We start from the raw sequence: 17,135 nt of genomic DNA on the forward strand, positions 1-17,135 counted from the left end.
GTGACAACAACTTTCCTATGTCCTTTCTCGGGACTCAATGTTCGCCAAAAGTCTCGAGGGTCATCTAGTATTTAAATATCTATATTATAAATGAAAATGAATTTTATGTGAGTCTTGCAGCCTCTCGCTTCTCGGGAACGGCTGAAGCGATTTGTCTTGAAATATTCGTTAAATAAGTCTAGGGAAGGTTCATATTAGGATTTAGGAGGGTCATCAAGTAGCTTATAACAATAACGTCCATAATACATGTACATAATTTTTCCTTTTTCCTTCATTCCTTAACTTTGTCTACCGTATAGGCATTATATTACTCTTATCGTACACAAAACTGGCATTATCTTGTGCAATACACTTTTATTACTGTCATACATGGTTGTACAAGGTACACGATGTTTGAAGCTGCGGAAATGCCAGTAAAGGACCATTGACACGAATAAAGGAGTAAGGACACTGATCACGCCACATACTATCTGCGTCGTAAAGTTTCATTCGTATGAGCGTTAAACATGACCGTATATTTTTATTTTTTTCTTTGCTGTATTATTAGTTTAGATTTTTTTTATTTACTAAGTCACACGACTTGATGAAACGAAGAAGTAACACTAAAATTATAATGTTATTTCAATGTATAAGATGTTTTAAAAAAATATATTTCGATCTGTATTTAATTTTTTAAAAGTGCTATCTAAGTCTACCGAGCTTTAATAGGGCATTAGTAAGTATTAGGGTACTTATATTAACAATTGTTATATTATGTGTAGTAAGGTCACAAAATATAAAGTAAATATTATGATTTTCAGAATCTCACACAGTCACAGAATATAAATATTAGTAGTACCAACAGAATTCCCACTCGTGAAATTCGTTTAAAAAAATAACAACTCATGCTACGATACTATAAAGTTCAAATTCCGACCGCGCAGTGCTAGGTGCCTACAATTATATTTACCTACATGTGCGCTCCCTTTCTATCGCGTAAGAGGTACCCTTTCTGACGAAATCAAGATTGTCACCTTTTAGAAAATAAAATAATCTTCTTTTAATTACTATAGCTACTAATAGCAAACTTTTTTATAGTAAAATCAAATTTTAGTAACTTAACGTATATTTTATAATAGTTTTATATTCGATTATAGTGTTGGAGCTGGTCTGGAATTTTTTACAACTTAAACATAGTAACTTGTATTTATTTATGTGTAGTATGCGGTTTGTTTGTAACAAATTGGTTTATTTGCTATGTTTGTGTATTTTTTTATCTTTTTTTGTATTTTAAATTCTTAAATTACTTTATTGAAATATTTCTTTGCCTTTTTTCAATTGTTCATATTTATCAGATTAATAACGATTATGTCACAGCGGTTAAATCAGTACGTAGATATATGTGACAAAAAAATCTTGCGCGCGCGTCACCGCTCGCTTGTGAGTCCCTTGTGAGTTGTGATCTGCCCCTTTAAAGGGGTACTTACAGTTCGTACCTAAACGGGCGAGTGGGACAGGCCTGACACAGTTTGCGATTAAAATATCAGCGTATGAAAAGCGCTCATCAAACATCACACATTGCATGTTATGACTTCTGACTTCTGAGTCATAACTCATAACTCATACACGATCTAGACAGAATCAAGGTAAAATAAGCATGACTAAGTTTTTACTACATTATCGCGATTACCCATCGTGGGAAAAAATGCCGTTTGCCTTTTCCTCTCATTGTTTTAAGTACAAAGCATTTGCAACTGAACTGTAAATAGAAATTGCAGAATATGCATTTAATGCACATTTAGCTCCAAAATTACAAGCTAAGAAAAAGCTTTTAACTTTAAATTATTAAAAACATATTTATTACAATAATGTTCTTCTATCTGTTATTGATTTTCAAAACTACTTGAAGAGACGGGATTTTGTAGCGCCTTTACTTGTCGAGAAAAGTTTTAATGTAACTTTGTCCTAGGGTGAGATCAAAGCGTTGGACCCTACATAAAAGGCAAGTAAGATGAGAGTCTTCGAGTTATAAAAAAGTTTTACTGATCAATAAAATTGAATCTGAGACACCACCGTTATAAACAGGCTTAAAAGGTTAACAGTAGATGAAGAAGAATAGAAATACTGACAGATGGATGATGGTAGAGACAAAATGACTTTTTTATAATAATAATAATATCTATGGACGCTTCACACCACGTCAGTCTGGCCCCGTGGTGAATTCCTGAAGGACTTGTGTTACGGGTACCAGATAACGGAAATATATTTAATACTTTTATACTATACATATATTTAGGATTTTTATTGTTTTATTATATAAATGATACACATATTTAATACACGTCCATGACCCAGGAACTTAGAAAAATTTTTGTTCCTTTTTTTTCTTAAAGCGGCTGATTCTGTGTGTTAAACATGTAAATACATATAAAAATGTATCCAATGATCAAGGCTGATCAAGGATATTTTTTGAAAATCTGCTGTCAAAAATTGCCATCAGGTTCTGATAGACATATATATATAATAACCAACTCTATGTTCCTATGTACGCGCATGAAAATTCCTCTAGTCCAAATGTTTAGCCATAATTTACGCCAACACCATACAAAACCCATGTCGACACTCGAGACCCAAATATTCGATGTTAACCCTAACACGGTCAATCTCCACGCCTTGCTATGGGCTTGGTTTATGCTGATGCGTCACATTTTTTACATATTTTGTGAACTTTATGACCCAGGAATTAAGGTCGAAAAATGCTAAACTGTTAAACCGTACATATTAATATGCTGCAGTAATGCCAACAGACCTTTTGTGAGCCTGTGACGCCATTGTTCATATCTGATACCGTACATTTTAATGTTAAACATCTGGTGACGTATTCTGATGATTCAGTTTTGGCAGCATTTTCGCGCAACTTTTTAGGGTTCCGTAGTCAACAAGGAACCCTTATAGTTTCGGTCTGTCCATCCATCTGTATGTCTGTCTGTCTGTCTGTCCGTCTGTCTGTCCGCGGTTTTTCTCAGAGACTATAAGGCCTACAAAGCTGTGATTCGGCATGAATGTAAAATGTACATATTAATGCCGCGACGCCGACAAAATGGTATACAAAAACTTAAAAAAAAAATTATGGTAGGTACCATCGAGTTGATTCCTATGCAATTGACAGACCAACGTTATTTGGTCGAATATGTCAATTCAATGTTGATTGTGATCTGTCAGCTGGGTTTGACGTAACGCAACCAAACTACTTAGGTCCCCGATTTGTATAGGAATCAACTTATCTGATAGTACCTCCCATACACATCAAGTGGGGGTGGTTTATTTTTTCCGTGTCCACCCCACCGTGTGGAGTGTCGTTGGATATGTTTTTAAAAAACATTATGAGTATTCAAAGACCATTTTCCGATTCAGGGATCCGTTTGTGAAATATGAAGTTTTAAAGTGGAAAAAATCGTTAGAGTCCGGTGTCCCGTTTCTACCAGCTAAACGGTAGCATTGTATCTTCGTTCCTTGCCAGATCCAATCCGCTTTCTAACGAACAGCAAGATGGCATTTTCTCGAAAAGTCAAACAAACGTTGGTAACGTTGGTTTGGAAGTATGTATATCTATACATAGGTACATATTAATATAAAACAAAGTAACTTTTTTTCCCTCATGTCGCTTTGTTCCCTTTAATATTTAAAACTACGCAACGCATTTTGATTTTTCATAAGCTAGGTGTTTATAAAGAATAAAAAATTAATAATTTTTAGTTGTAAAAATATTGTAGTGCAAACAAATGGCAAAAATTCGTTTTCTTAATTTTTAATTTTTATAGATAAAAGTACTAGATAATATACTTAGTAGGGACGTCAACATGATCCAGGGGGGGGGGGGCAGCTGCCCCCCCCTCGGTACGCCCATGCGCTCAAAGACCGAAAACGCTTAGTGAGCAAAAAAATGGCTCACGCGCGCGTTTCAATGAAAACAGGCCAGTTAAATGTTGCAATTAAAAATAGTAGAATTATAGTACTGGTTAAGCGTATTCTGATGACTCAAGTTTTGTAGAATTTTCTCGCGTAATATTTACTAGCTGTTTGACCGAGCTTTGCTCGGTATCCGATGAAAATGACATTTTCTTGAAATGATTTCTAGCTAGATCGATTTATCGCCCCCGAAACACCCTATATACTAAATTTCAATGTTGGGATTCCGATTCCGAGATTCCAATTACAAGAATTGCTCGTTTAAAGATACTAGCTATATAAAGATATAAGATAAGATTTTGCAGTGACAAAACATATGCAGTTTACATATTTCATTAAATCAACAAAACATAATATTACTTACTTATATAAAAACGTAAAATAACATAAATAAAAATAAAAGAAATAAAAAAAAACTTACAAGATTTGGCTACCATGAAGAAAACTTAAATAAATTCAGGACAAAAACAATGGGCTCCAACACTTCAGATCCTGTAAACAAAATAAAAATAAAATTAAAAAAATATAAACAAAAAAGTTAGCAAAAAGATTCGAAAATAAATAAAACAGGGTAAAACAGGGTTAAATAAAGTAAATTTATACAAATAAAACGAAATTCAATGTTTCCCTTTTCTTCGTCTCTATTTTTTAAGTTACTAACTTAAAACATTATTGAAAGTATATTTTTCAACATGCATTCATACTATCCATACTAATATTGTACATAGCGAAAGTGTGTCTGTCTGTCTTTCTGTCTGTTACCTCTTCACGCTTAAACCGCTGAACCGATTTTGATGCGTACGAAGATACTTTGAGTCCTGGGAAAGAATATAGGATACTTTTTACCCGGAAACATGAACGAATTTCTGCGCAACGGAGTTGCGACTTGCGAGCACATAAAGTTAATATACCTAGCGGAATAGAGCAACAATCTCGAGCTGTCAAACAAAACGGAAATTGGTTTACATCTGTGTGTAAAAATATGTGTACGTATACACTAACACAAGCATGATTGAACATGAATTCTATGAGATTAAATTGTCAACGTGCCGATAAGTGCCGACTGGACGTCAAAAAAAGAGTTCTGCTGTCATGTATCACACGTCTCTTTTTACCACGCAGTGTTACTGATAGTGACATCTCGCTTGCTAAGGCCTTTGTTTCTCTATTCAGATAGGTATATTACTTAACTTTACTTATGTGCGAGCATCAGCGAGTGAGTAAAATATAAATTTTTTAAACACATTAATCTGTCTAAAATATTATAATATGAGGTCAAAGTTCAAGCCTCTGCGAAAGAAAACTTTTTCACGCGTTTTTACCACTTTTTGACAAGATAGAAACGTGATAAGAAAAAGCTTTAATTGATATAATAAATATTGTGTTCAAGCCCCCAAACATCAATTGGTTGTTCAAATTATTAATAAATGAACTAGGAAATTTGAAATAAAACATCTTTGGACTAGGAAATTCTAATTAATATTATTATTTTCGATACAATCCTAGTTTGATTATTGATTGATTATTGACCAACTCTATCAAAAATCAATAAAAACAAGTTGTATACTAAGAAAATAAAAGCGACTTCAAAATTGTACTAAAAATTAAAAACAAATCATCGGATTTTAATTAAACTTTAAGTATTCCCTAAGTTGAACAATACCTAGTACAGCAGAAAAAAAACTTAAAATTTTAACATAATATTCCTTCTAATTTTAATATTTCGGAAAGTAATAATGTCACTTTCACTAAAAGTTGCAAAACTATTCGGCATTAATGTACCATCAACCAGTTTGAACGTGTGTGACGGTTATGAGCCATATCTCCTAACTTGTCTCATTAATGCAGCTATGGCGCTATTCCCCGAATTCCTCATCCATTTGGGCGACGAATTTCACAGAAATCATGCAACCTTGACCTGGAGGAATTCTTGATATTTCACAGATAATAATAATCTATCCAGTATCCATCCATCCATATTATAAAAAGGAAAATTCATTATATCTGTTGCCGCTACACGCTTTAACCACTGACACCGATTTTGAGGAAATTTGGAAAAATTATAATATTGTACATCCACATGCTTAAATAATTCCGGGAAAGGACACTTTAAACGTAAATATTTTGAGCAAATGAACTTGCAGGCGACATTATTAATCTAAATTAATTTAAATTAAGTTATGCAGCTATGCTTCGTGGTTAAAACATCTTGCATATTAAGCAGCCTCCACACGTTGGCCGTGTTTGCCGAACAGAAGGGGACGGCGCTATACCAGAAAGAAAGACGCAAATAATTCAATCTCTTTCTTTAGTATAGCGCCGTCCTCTTCTGTTCGGCCAAACACGGCCAACGTGTGGAGGCTGCTTTATGGCGGTGGACACAAACACATAACGTTAGCTCCTGGGCCCATAACCTGCGAGGGGTAACTCTTACGGCTTCATGTTTATTGCGTACCCACACGTAATACGATTTACGTAATACCCGAGTTAGTCACTACTCACTATAAACTGACCCATTTATTTTTAAATCACAAACGTCATTGTACTTTTAATTGATTAAGTAATGAAATAACTAGATTGACTGGAAGTTTCCAAAGTTTTAATCGTTATACGTCTATTATGATTTTCTTTCCAACTAAATCCAAGTAAATGTTTAGAAAATACTTTTGGAACGAAGTTCCTTATCGCGCGTTCGACGTAAAGAAGGCTAGACAGAACGATATTTGACCTCGACACTTTTTTATTAGTACCTGCATGGTAGGGGCAGAGGGCGTTGATAGTATTCCTGTGTGTCAACTAGATGGCGTTTTTGAGAATAAGCAGCGACGCGTTGTTAGTATTCCTGGGCGTCAATAGATGGCGTTTTTTAATAATTTTTTGAGTGTATATATTATTGTATACAGGTTTTTTGAACATAAGAAATAACTTCATCCCATTCGGGTGTCCCTTGGCACCTCTCAAGTTTTTATTTTTTTCCAGTTTTCATTGACCAGTGACCACCCCCTAAATTAAGTGTCCAGTAGTTACAATAACCTGTTCATAAGTTCCACAAGGGCCTAATATAGAACAATTACGCTAGGTGAGTGGTGAGTGGTGACGCTTATCGCTATGGCCGGTTGCTAAAAACAGACTATTCTAATTTACTATATGGCTAGGTGCATTAACAAACTGCTTAATATTATAATTTATACACCATACAGGTGCTGATGCTAATGATGTATTTTGGGCATGTGACCGGTTTAAGGCGCCTTAAATACGTTCACCTCATGATTGGCTCCGGCTAATGCATTCCGCAGCTGGTTCATATCATCTCAGATGCATAAAGATGCAGTACATCAATTCGATTTGATTTTCCTGATTTTCCTTTTCCTGATAAATCAGCTTGCATAGTTAAATTGAAAATTTCTATCATGTAGTTTTTACAATGGATAGATAAACTAATAAAATGGTTTCTCAATTCTTGAAAAATATGTAAATAATTCAGCATATTATGTACATTTTATATCTAATGAAGTAATAAGTAATGAGTTTCCCGCAGTAGGACAACCAAAAAAAATATCTCCAAGTCTGACAAATTGGTGTGAAAATACGTTGGTCTATGCGACGAAAAAATTGGCCCTTACCTGCCAATACCCATAATACATAGCTGATCTTTCGTCAATCCTTTTTTTTAAATAAGGGGGGAAAACGAGCAAACGGGTTAACTGATGAAAAGCACCTACCGTCGCCGCTGCAGGTGCCTTTTAAGAGGGAATACGCTCTCTTCTTAATGGTTTCTGCCTGTTCTAGGAACATCCTTTCTGTTATACGTCTTACTGGTTTATGAATGGAAAATGGATCAGAATGCGTGCACATTTTATAGCAAAACTGAAATCACTGCAGGAAACTGGGAGCTATTATTGAGTATTGACATCCAATTAGTTACAGGAAATGGTGATAATGCATGACCAGTTTCCTTATGAGTTTGCTCGTTGTCGACAAATTTTATGTCTCACAGGAAATTTCTATGTTGCGATCAAAACGTTGTTTCCCCATTTTAAAATATTCTATAGGCCGATTTCCTTTCAGTACACTAAGGAGCTAGTGTTTCACCACTTCCAGATCAGTGCCGGATATGCTTTCCACTACTTAACTTGACAGATAGAGTATGGAGTATCTGTCAGATAAGTTGTGGATAGCCTATCCCGTACTTATCAGGAAGTGGTAAAACAGGCCCTAAGTCAGCCGTGTCCTTCAACACAGACACAATAAATAGACATGACACTGTATTATTTGCTTCTATTAGTTAAGTTCTTTGATAACATCAAACATGCAGCTAACTTGTGCGCCAGATTTAGTCGGCTTAGAGTAAAGATGTTAGATGGTCTACACTGCACTGCATAGATATCATTTAAAATTATGTTTGTAGGCTAGTCTCATAATATACTGGCATAAAGTATAAGGTTTGAGAATTATTGTGACACGCCTCCTGGTTTGGAACATGGCTAAAAGGATGTACAAAATTTGGCTAAACATAATATCCAGAAAAATATACTAAAACTTTAAATTATAACATGTGATAATTCCTTTAATAAAGGGAAGCATGGTCTTTTATCCTAACTCCAAATAAAAGCTACTAAGATAACATAACCACCAATGTCCGCACATTAGGAATATTTTTACCTCCACGTAGAAAAATCCAGGAAAAGGGTCGGGAACCTTCATTATGCCCGTAATGAAATTCCCTTTGATCACACGCTCGTCTTTGACATCTCGGCCATGCCGATTATACATGGACCTGCTCGTTATTTACACCGACACAAACAATACAACAAACGTTACAGCTACATTATTGTGATAAACGATGCTTAAGAGGATACACCAGGGGCGAGATAAATTAAAAATAGGTATTTGAAAATGTATTGCTGCCTCACCAATCTCAAGTCTCCCACCGCAGAGCGCGATAGAGACAACACGACAAAAGTTCTAATAAAAGAACAGAAAATCTTCGATTCGTTGTCCGCTGATTCCTTCTCCAAAACTTAACCGATTTAAGTACTTTTTTCATTAAGAATTAAAGCAAGGCTTGAGCTGTGTTCCTATGTTTTATTTTTTTGTATATTTTAGCCAGTTTTGTTTTCTGGGTGTTTGAACACAGAGGAAAATCTGGCGATTTTTTTGGGTTTTTGGACGTTATTATCTTTTTTAATAATAAAATTATGAAAAAAAAGAAAACATAGGGACATGCTAATAGTGGCCATAGACATTCAGGAAAAAAATCATAACTCTAGCGGCATTATCTAGGGAGGAAACAGGGGACAGCGTTTGTATGGAAAATCGGTGGTGTGGACTCCTCTTAAGTACCAGCGGTTCGTACTTTTTAGTCAACGCGGTAATTGGGAACACAAAAATGAAACAAATGAGATGTTGGAAAAGCTTTTTCTAGAATTAGAGCGGTAAAAAAGAAAATATTTCTGAAAAATGTTTTTTTAACACGAGTTCAAATCAGCAAAAAAGGTACATGTAGAGTCCCCAAATTCAGTATCGACGAAAAGTTCCTAAATCCAGATTCGTCCTAAAGGGAAAATGCGATACTGGCTGCGGTCTCTGCTAAAACTCGCCTCTCGATCGGGTATCAATGACATGCAAGGTATGTTCACTTCGGTGTAACCGCAGCCGTATAGGATGGCTTGCGTGAAAACATTCAATTTCCTCCGCGACCGGTCCACAGCGCATTCGGTCATTACTCACACATGGCTGTTTTGCATATCAGTTACACGCGTTTTAAAATTACTAGAGATCGCCCAATGGTCGAAATTCGACCTTAGTTTCAACGACATTAGGACTACTTTTTTTTTTTTTTTTTTTTTTTTTTATGATATAAGGGGGCAAACGAGCAAACGGGTCACCTGATGGAAAGCAACTTCCGTCGCCCATAGACACTCGCAGCATCAGAAGAGCTGCAGGTGCGTTGCCGGCCTTTTAATAGGGAATAGGGAAACATGAGAGGGTAGGGAAGGGAAGGGAATAGGGGAGGGTATGGAAGGGAATAGGGTAGGGGATTGGGCTTCCGGTAAACTCACTCACTCGGCGAAACACAGCGCAAGCGCTGTTTCACGCCGGTTTTCTGTGAGGACGTGGTATTTCTCCGGTCGAGCCGGCCCATTCGTGCCGAAGCATGGCTCTCCCACGTACAAATATTTTGTAAAAAATATTGACTATCATTTTTTTTTCAACTCTTGTCTCTGGGACTTAGCTGATCTCAGACTGGCCGTGTAAGCATTGTCATGTCATTTATCTATAATATCTTAGATTCAATAAAAAAAAAACTATAATCCATTTTCAATTTGTCAACTTGTTGACAACAACCATAACCATAGACTTAATATATACTGTCGTATAAGTCTATGACCATAACAGACTTCAACCATAAATAAAAGAGTATAATTCGTATGTATAGGTTTGTCACTCAAAAATCTGTCATTTCTCATGTGTGTGTGTGTTGTAGTGTGTGTAATGTTTTATTTGTTAAAAAAAATATGGTAAAAGCATAATTTCAAAATAATATTAATTCGATGCACTCCTTCACCATATAAACTATAACTGTGCAAAATTTCATGCACCTACGTTTCCCCATTTTTCGTAAAAAGGGTTACAAAGTTTTTCGTTCGCGTATTAATATTATGATAACACGTTCAATGCTCTTGAAATGTTACATAATTATGTGCAGCATATTTGAAACGAGACTTTAATTTAAACTCGTGATGGGGATAAAGGAAGTATTTATTTACTAAACGACATTTAGAAAGTAGATTCTCATTATGACCTTGTGTTATAATGAACCAATAGCGATTACGAATGTGTGGAAACTGGGAAGGCATATTTGTCTATGATTGCTCATGATCGTCGACTATCCTCACGCAATCATGGCGGCAATCTCGGTTATTCATCAAACTAGCAGTGCACAACAAAATTGACTTTGAAGAGATTAGTCGGCAAAGTTATCCAATGATTTAGTTATTCACGTCTGTCACTATAAGCGCCATAGAGTATGCAATTATCATGGCAAATGAGCTGGTGCGAGATTCATTGCATAGTTTATACTCCACTGGGTGTTAGCTGTTAACATCGGAATTCTATGAGAATTTTACTGCAATGTTATGCCTCGGAATCGGGAAATCTATAATATACCTAACTGCAATGTTATCTGTTATCACACTAGAGGCAGCATCAGCGTAGACAGTAAACAAAAAGTTTTGTTCGACATTTGGCAACGTGTCTGTCAACATTCTCACACGACGCGCGACGTGTGCAACATGGCGGATTTTGACCGGATTCAAAATCAAAAATCAAATCAAAATATTTTTTACTCAGTTACTCTGAACAAAAATGTTTCCGAACGTCGTTACTAAGGTGCCTACCACCGGTTCGAGAACTAACCCGGCGAGAAAAACCGGCGTAAGAAACTCGCACGGGGCCATCTTTTACTAAAAAGATGGAAAATTACAAATACAGCATTAGTAGTAGATTATTTACTGTATGTGTTTGTACCACCCTCTGTTCTGACCTTTGCGTAATACTCCCTATATAATGAGAGTAATCCTTATTTCGTTGTCATAATATTATTAGAAGTGTAATAACGGAATCTGATTTACGATAAACGTCAAAACTCATGCCTGGCGTCTGTGGCTTTGTCGGGAGTTTATCTACTCAATTAAAAGCACTATCGAATAGATAAGCCACCCACAAAACCGCAGAGAGCTCCATCCAGCTTTACAGTTACGCTTTACCACTAACGGTATATTATAACTTGTATCGTAAACGTTAAAGACATGTCTTCCTTACTGCTAATGGCATTACATAAAATTTATTGAATTTATAACCCGGAGTCATTTACTCGTACTACAGTCTGTAATAATTATTATAGAATATATTATAAGGATACTGAACAATAATTATTTCAACTTATTATTAAATATTTTTACCTCAGTTAACTGTAGCAAAGCACCAAGTAATATTATAAACGAAAGTGTGCGCCTTTGCCAGTCTTTCTTCTTGTTACTTAACCAATTTTAATGAAATTTGGTATGGAGATAGTTTAAGTTCAAGGTAAGGACATAGTGATTATTGCAGCAAAACGTACAAATCGTACGCAATAAAAAAATGTACCATGTTTAGTGATTAGTCAGTCTCTACAATCTTAGATGCTCTACTTTTAAAGTGTGTAAAACATGAAGTAGTTTATCTGCGTCTGTAGTTAATCAATTATTTTTTTGCAAAATTTACATATAAAAGTGCATACCATTGTGAAATCTGATTAAATTCCATGTTTAAAAAGTTATTGTCTTAAAGAATACGAAAGTGAGAAAATCCATTGACTCACGCATGTCGACCATCGACTCTTGTAACAGTTTGCATTATAAGCCGCACTAGAGACAAATTTTAATTACTTAAATGTAGCTTAAATGTAATTGATGAAAGGTCTGACAGATAACGTATGGGGCTTATATCAAATCTAATAAGTCTTCATTTAATTACAGTTATGTATTAATTATTCGTCTCTGAATGCGATAGTAAGACATTTATTTATACAAAATGTTAGTGTAAACACCGTTATCCTTGAAACCATCAAATGAGCCCGTCAAATGTTTTATTGTTCTCATAGAAAAAAAACTTTTTCTATGTGAACAATAAAATGCTGGGAACTCAAAAAAATCCATCTTCATACCCATACAAATTGCCGATCCGTATGGGTATGAAGACGGCTTTTGTTTTGAGTTACCAGCATTGTTCTCATGGATAAAGTTATTCATTTTGACGGGCTCATTTGATGGTTTCAAGGATAACGGTTATTACACTAACACACTGTATAATTGGAAAATTAATTGTGTTGAATGGGAACCATACATATTTTCAGATTAAAAACTAACCTTAGATATCCTTACCGGGACTCCGATCAAATTTAATTATGGAGATCCGAGATACCATACCAAATATCACCAAAATCAGTGATTAATGTGTGAAGAGTTGAAAGACAGACACATCATCACATTTATATTATGAATTACCGAGATCATCACAACGGAACGCGCGTGATATCAATAGAGCTATAGAATTCTCACTTTCTACTTGTAAAATCGTGGGACAATAGTCTTTTAAATACTTCTTGTTGACGCTATTATCTGACTGGAGTTCAAGATACAATTTTATATTAATACAAAATGATGCAAAACGAAATAAACAAATTAATGCAAAAAGTTGTTTTAGCCATATCAGAGAAGTTGATTCCTAGGCAAATGGCGGTTCCTAAGTAATTTGGTCGAGTTAAGTCAAACCCATCCGACCGATCACAGCTTATACTGAATTGACATAAGCCGTCCACATGACGTAGGTCCGTCAACTGTCTAGGAATCAATTTCCTAGATGGTAAAAATATTAGCACATTAGCAATCGGTCTAGGTGTTTTGGAGGAGTTTTGCAACAAACGCGGTAGATGAACTAGTCGTAGCTCTACGTAAAAGCATCGCTTGTTTTTAAACGCTTTTCATTTTCACCCCGTCATACAAAAAATTCACCCCGAATTTTGAGAACGTAATATGCTGTTATTTTGCATATTATAAAGGCTTATTGGCTTCGCCTGCGTTATCACTTATGACTTATCATATTTTATTCTCTATGCTTATGAGATTTTTCTTAAATTGTCATACTGACTTAACCGCTCTACATTTTTTGTTGATTTTAGGGTTCCGTACCCAAAGGGAACTGAGACTTCGATGTCTGTCTGTCTGTCTCCAGACTGTATCTCAAGAACCGCTATATTTCTGAAATTTTCACAGATTGTATATCTGTTGCCGCTATAACAACAAATACTAAAAATAAAATAAATTAAATATTTAAGGGGGGCAACAGACGTATTTTTTTTTTGCTATTTTGTGCTCTATGTCACTAATGGCAACAGGTAGGCTCTTGAAATGTTCACAAAATACTCAGTTGTATTTATACTTTAATAATTGATGGTAAAATTAAAATAAACTCAAAAATTAAGGGAGAGGAACTCCCATAGAAAAAACACATTTTGTTGGCAATTTTTGCTCTATAATGGTCGGGAACACTTCGTGCGCGAGTCCAACTCGCACTTGACAGATTATTTCTGATACTAGTTCTAAGGAAGCTTCAGTGACAAGTGACGACTACTCATATGGCAAACAGTGAATCATTTCATAATGCAGGATATAGTGATAAAGTTACTCCAGTACCTACCCGACTACGGCAAATAACTTATGAATCTTAATCCCATGATTCATGCTGTATTAGCCTAAATTCAAAAATATATCTTTGTTGTCCTGTAGCTAGATTATGGTATTTAATTTTACATTAATTTTTTAGTGGATAAGTCTGGTAGACCAGTTCCACGTTCCTCTGGGCGCTTCAGCTAATTGAGGCACATCCCCAACTCGGGGCACCCAAGAGGTTTCCCCTGAGCTGCGTCATAAAAAAAGGATTCTATCAAGCAGCAAAATATTATTTCAATAAAGATACGTCAAACAACTGATTTTGGTGAAAATCAGTTGTTTGAAATTCTAGAGAAACTACACGACTCTGTTCAGCCCCCCTAGACTAGTGGCAAAACGCTAACGCTACAAAATGTATGCGATTTGACATAAGTCATCGCTTCGCTAGCGAATACTAATGTCAAATCCATACATTTTGTAGCGTTAGCGTTAGCGCTAGCGTTAGCGTTTTGCCACTTGTCTCGGGGGGCTGGTGAGAACAGAGTCTGCCATATAGTTTCTCTAGAATTTTATTTACTCTCAGAATTCATACTAGAGAAATAAGTATTAAATGATATCGTTAATTAAACTGGTTTATTATTTACGTAACAATATTAATGTTAATACAACCGTTAAAAAGTCACGCGCGCGTTGGACAGAGTGACTAACGCCGAAGATATGCCTGTATCAATAACAATGAGAGCCTGTATTGGCAATATTAGTTTACTGGTTTGTTTGGTCATTGTTTGCATTCTTACGACTGCAATCAAAGACATTTTATTTATTTTTTAAATTTTAATTTAATGAAGAATTTGAGTGATAATTCTGTAAAATAAATTCTAATAAAAAGAGTCTGGAGATTAACGGTCGTATGAATAAAAAAATCTTAGTGAAGGTTTTAACAGTTTTCTAACTTAAATGTTCGCTAAAGTTATTAACCGTCTTATAACTTATAAAATCTTTGAAGTTTAGTTAATCATTATTCGTAAGTTAACTGATCATTAAATGTCTCGTGCGGCCGTTAGACATTAAGGGCCTGTTTCACCACTTCCTGATAAAGTGCTGGATAGTCTACTTTTTTGACAGATTCTCCATACTCTATCTGTCAAGTTAAGTAGTGGATAGCTTATCCGGCACTTAACAGGAAGTGGTGAAACAGGCCCTTAATAACTCACTCTGCTAGGACAAAATATATAAAATAACAAGTAAACCTACTAAGTACCAGTTAAAAATCAAAATGAATATTTAGTAAAAAATATTATGAAACTTTAAATCTTCTCACTTCATTCAAGTAACTAAAGTTACAAGTTTGTATGGAACTTATTCCGACTCAAGTTTTTAGAATTTGTTTTTTTCCAGTCAGTCTAGATTTCTAGAACCACCTAGCTATAGGGATGCACTTTAAGTCAAAATTCAAAACCCTTTTCGTCGCATCCTATACTACTTCACTACAAGGTACTATTGTGTGTAGGCCCTTGTATCCGATCCGGGATAAGGGCATCCCTATCCCTCAATAAGGGCGTGGTTGATCGCCGTTAACGAACAGCTGTCCGCACACCTGCCTAACGGCTGGCAAACATCTTGAGTCGCCATTTTTAAGTGTGGCTTTTTGAGGACGGGAATTTCTAATGAGTATAAATGTTTGTAGTTTGAAAACCAACAATCAAGTTAGCTAGTAAGTTTGCTTGTAAAAGTAAAGTTTAAGACTAATTATTGTTATTTATCTAGATTCTAGAGCCTCTAGAGGTAGAGAAGGGAGTCCCTTTGCGAAACATTGCGGTGTCTGTCATGATTGCAGTCTGTGTGTAGTCGCATTTCTGATTTCGAACTTTATATTGTTATCAGCTAGCAGTGCAGTGGTATCAAAATGAAGCTACTCACAAAAAATTTGCTTGATAGTAATAAAAAAAATTGTTCTAGAGCTCCCTGACTATTATACATACGTAGTGTTTTTAGTTGAAATAACATTAAACTCTGACATTTGAAGTTCGAGGGCCTAGAAATTATTAATTTATACGTCTTCGTTCTTTGGCCTCTTGGGATTGAAATCGTGGGAGGGCAAAATATTATACTCGTAAGGGCGATATTTACACAGAATATGTATTATACAGTGAAATACCACAGTCGTGTCTTGAAACTAAACTCACTCCTTACATAGATGATTGCAAGTGACGATGTACTGTATTCTTTTGCTACTGAAATTATGCTATATGCATGTGCTTATTTGGAGTCTCTGACGTGACTGTGTGCGTTTAAAAAACTTTTACGACTTGGTCAGTAAAAGCCCGTTTAACGGTCTAGAAACTATGAGGCTTTTAGCATTTTCCTGGGAATTTCTAGAAGGAAATAACTCTACACCTCAGACCAATATAAAAGCTATGTCTACCGATTAAAGTAGACATTGCCCTCGGCCGAGCACATTAAATATAATACGATATTATACAATACTAGCTAACAACCCGCGACTTCGTCCGCGTCAACAAAATGTGATAAGTTGATAACAAAGACAGACGTATGGTATGTAATTTGGACCATATCTTATGCAACATCAAAAATCATTTGAAAATCGGTCCACAAACGGTGGAGTAAAATACATAGGTAAAACATAAAAAAGTAAAAAATATCCTTTTCCTTTTTGGAAGTCGGTTAAAAAGTAGCCTAAGTTACTCCTTATTACATCAGCTATCTGCCAATAAAAGTCCCGTTAAAATCGGTCCAGACATTTCGGAGATTAGAAGGTAAAAACAGACAGACATACAGACAGACAAAAAATTTAAAAATTGATATTTTGGTGTATGTACCGTCTAAATATTCATATGCATTTAGTAAAAAACGGTTATTTCAATATTACAAACAGACACTCCAATTTTATTTATATGTATGTATAGATGTATAGATACTGTATACCATAAAGTTAATATACCTAGCGGCCTAGCG

At 35.3% G+C, this 17,135-nt stretch overlaps 1 protein-coding gene across 1 annotated transcript in view; it reads right to left on the minus strand.

The window, feature by feature from the left end:
• LOC121734059 (tumor necrosis factor alpha-induced protein 8-like protein) overlaps positions 1–17,135 on the minus strand; it is a 68,534-nt gene that overhangs the window by 46,894 nt on the left and 4,505 nt on the right. The window contains exon 2 of the mRNA XM_042124467.1: positions 4,370–4,440. Coding sequence (XP_041980401.1) covers positions 4,370–4,385 — 16 coding nt within the window. The 5' untranslated portion in view covers positions 4,386–4,440. The remainder of the gene's footprint in view (positions 1–4,369; positions 4,441–17,135) is intronic.

The sequence above is a fragment of the Aricia agestis genome, chromosome 15, assembly GCF_905147365.1.
Source record: "Aricia agestis chromosome 15, ilAriAges1.1, whole genome shotgun sequence".
Classification (NCBI taxonomy): Eukaryota; Metazoa; Arthropoda; class Insecta; order Lepidoptera; family Lycaenidae; genus Aricia; species Aricia agestis.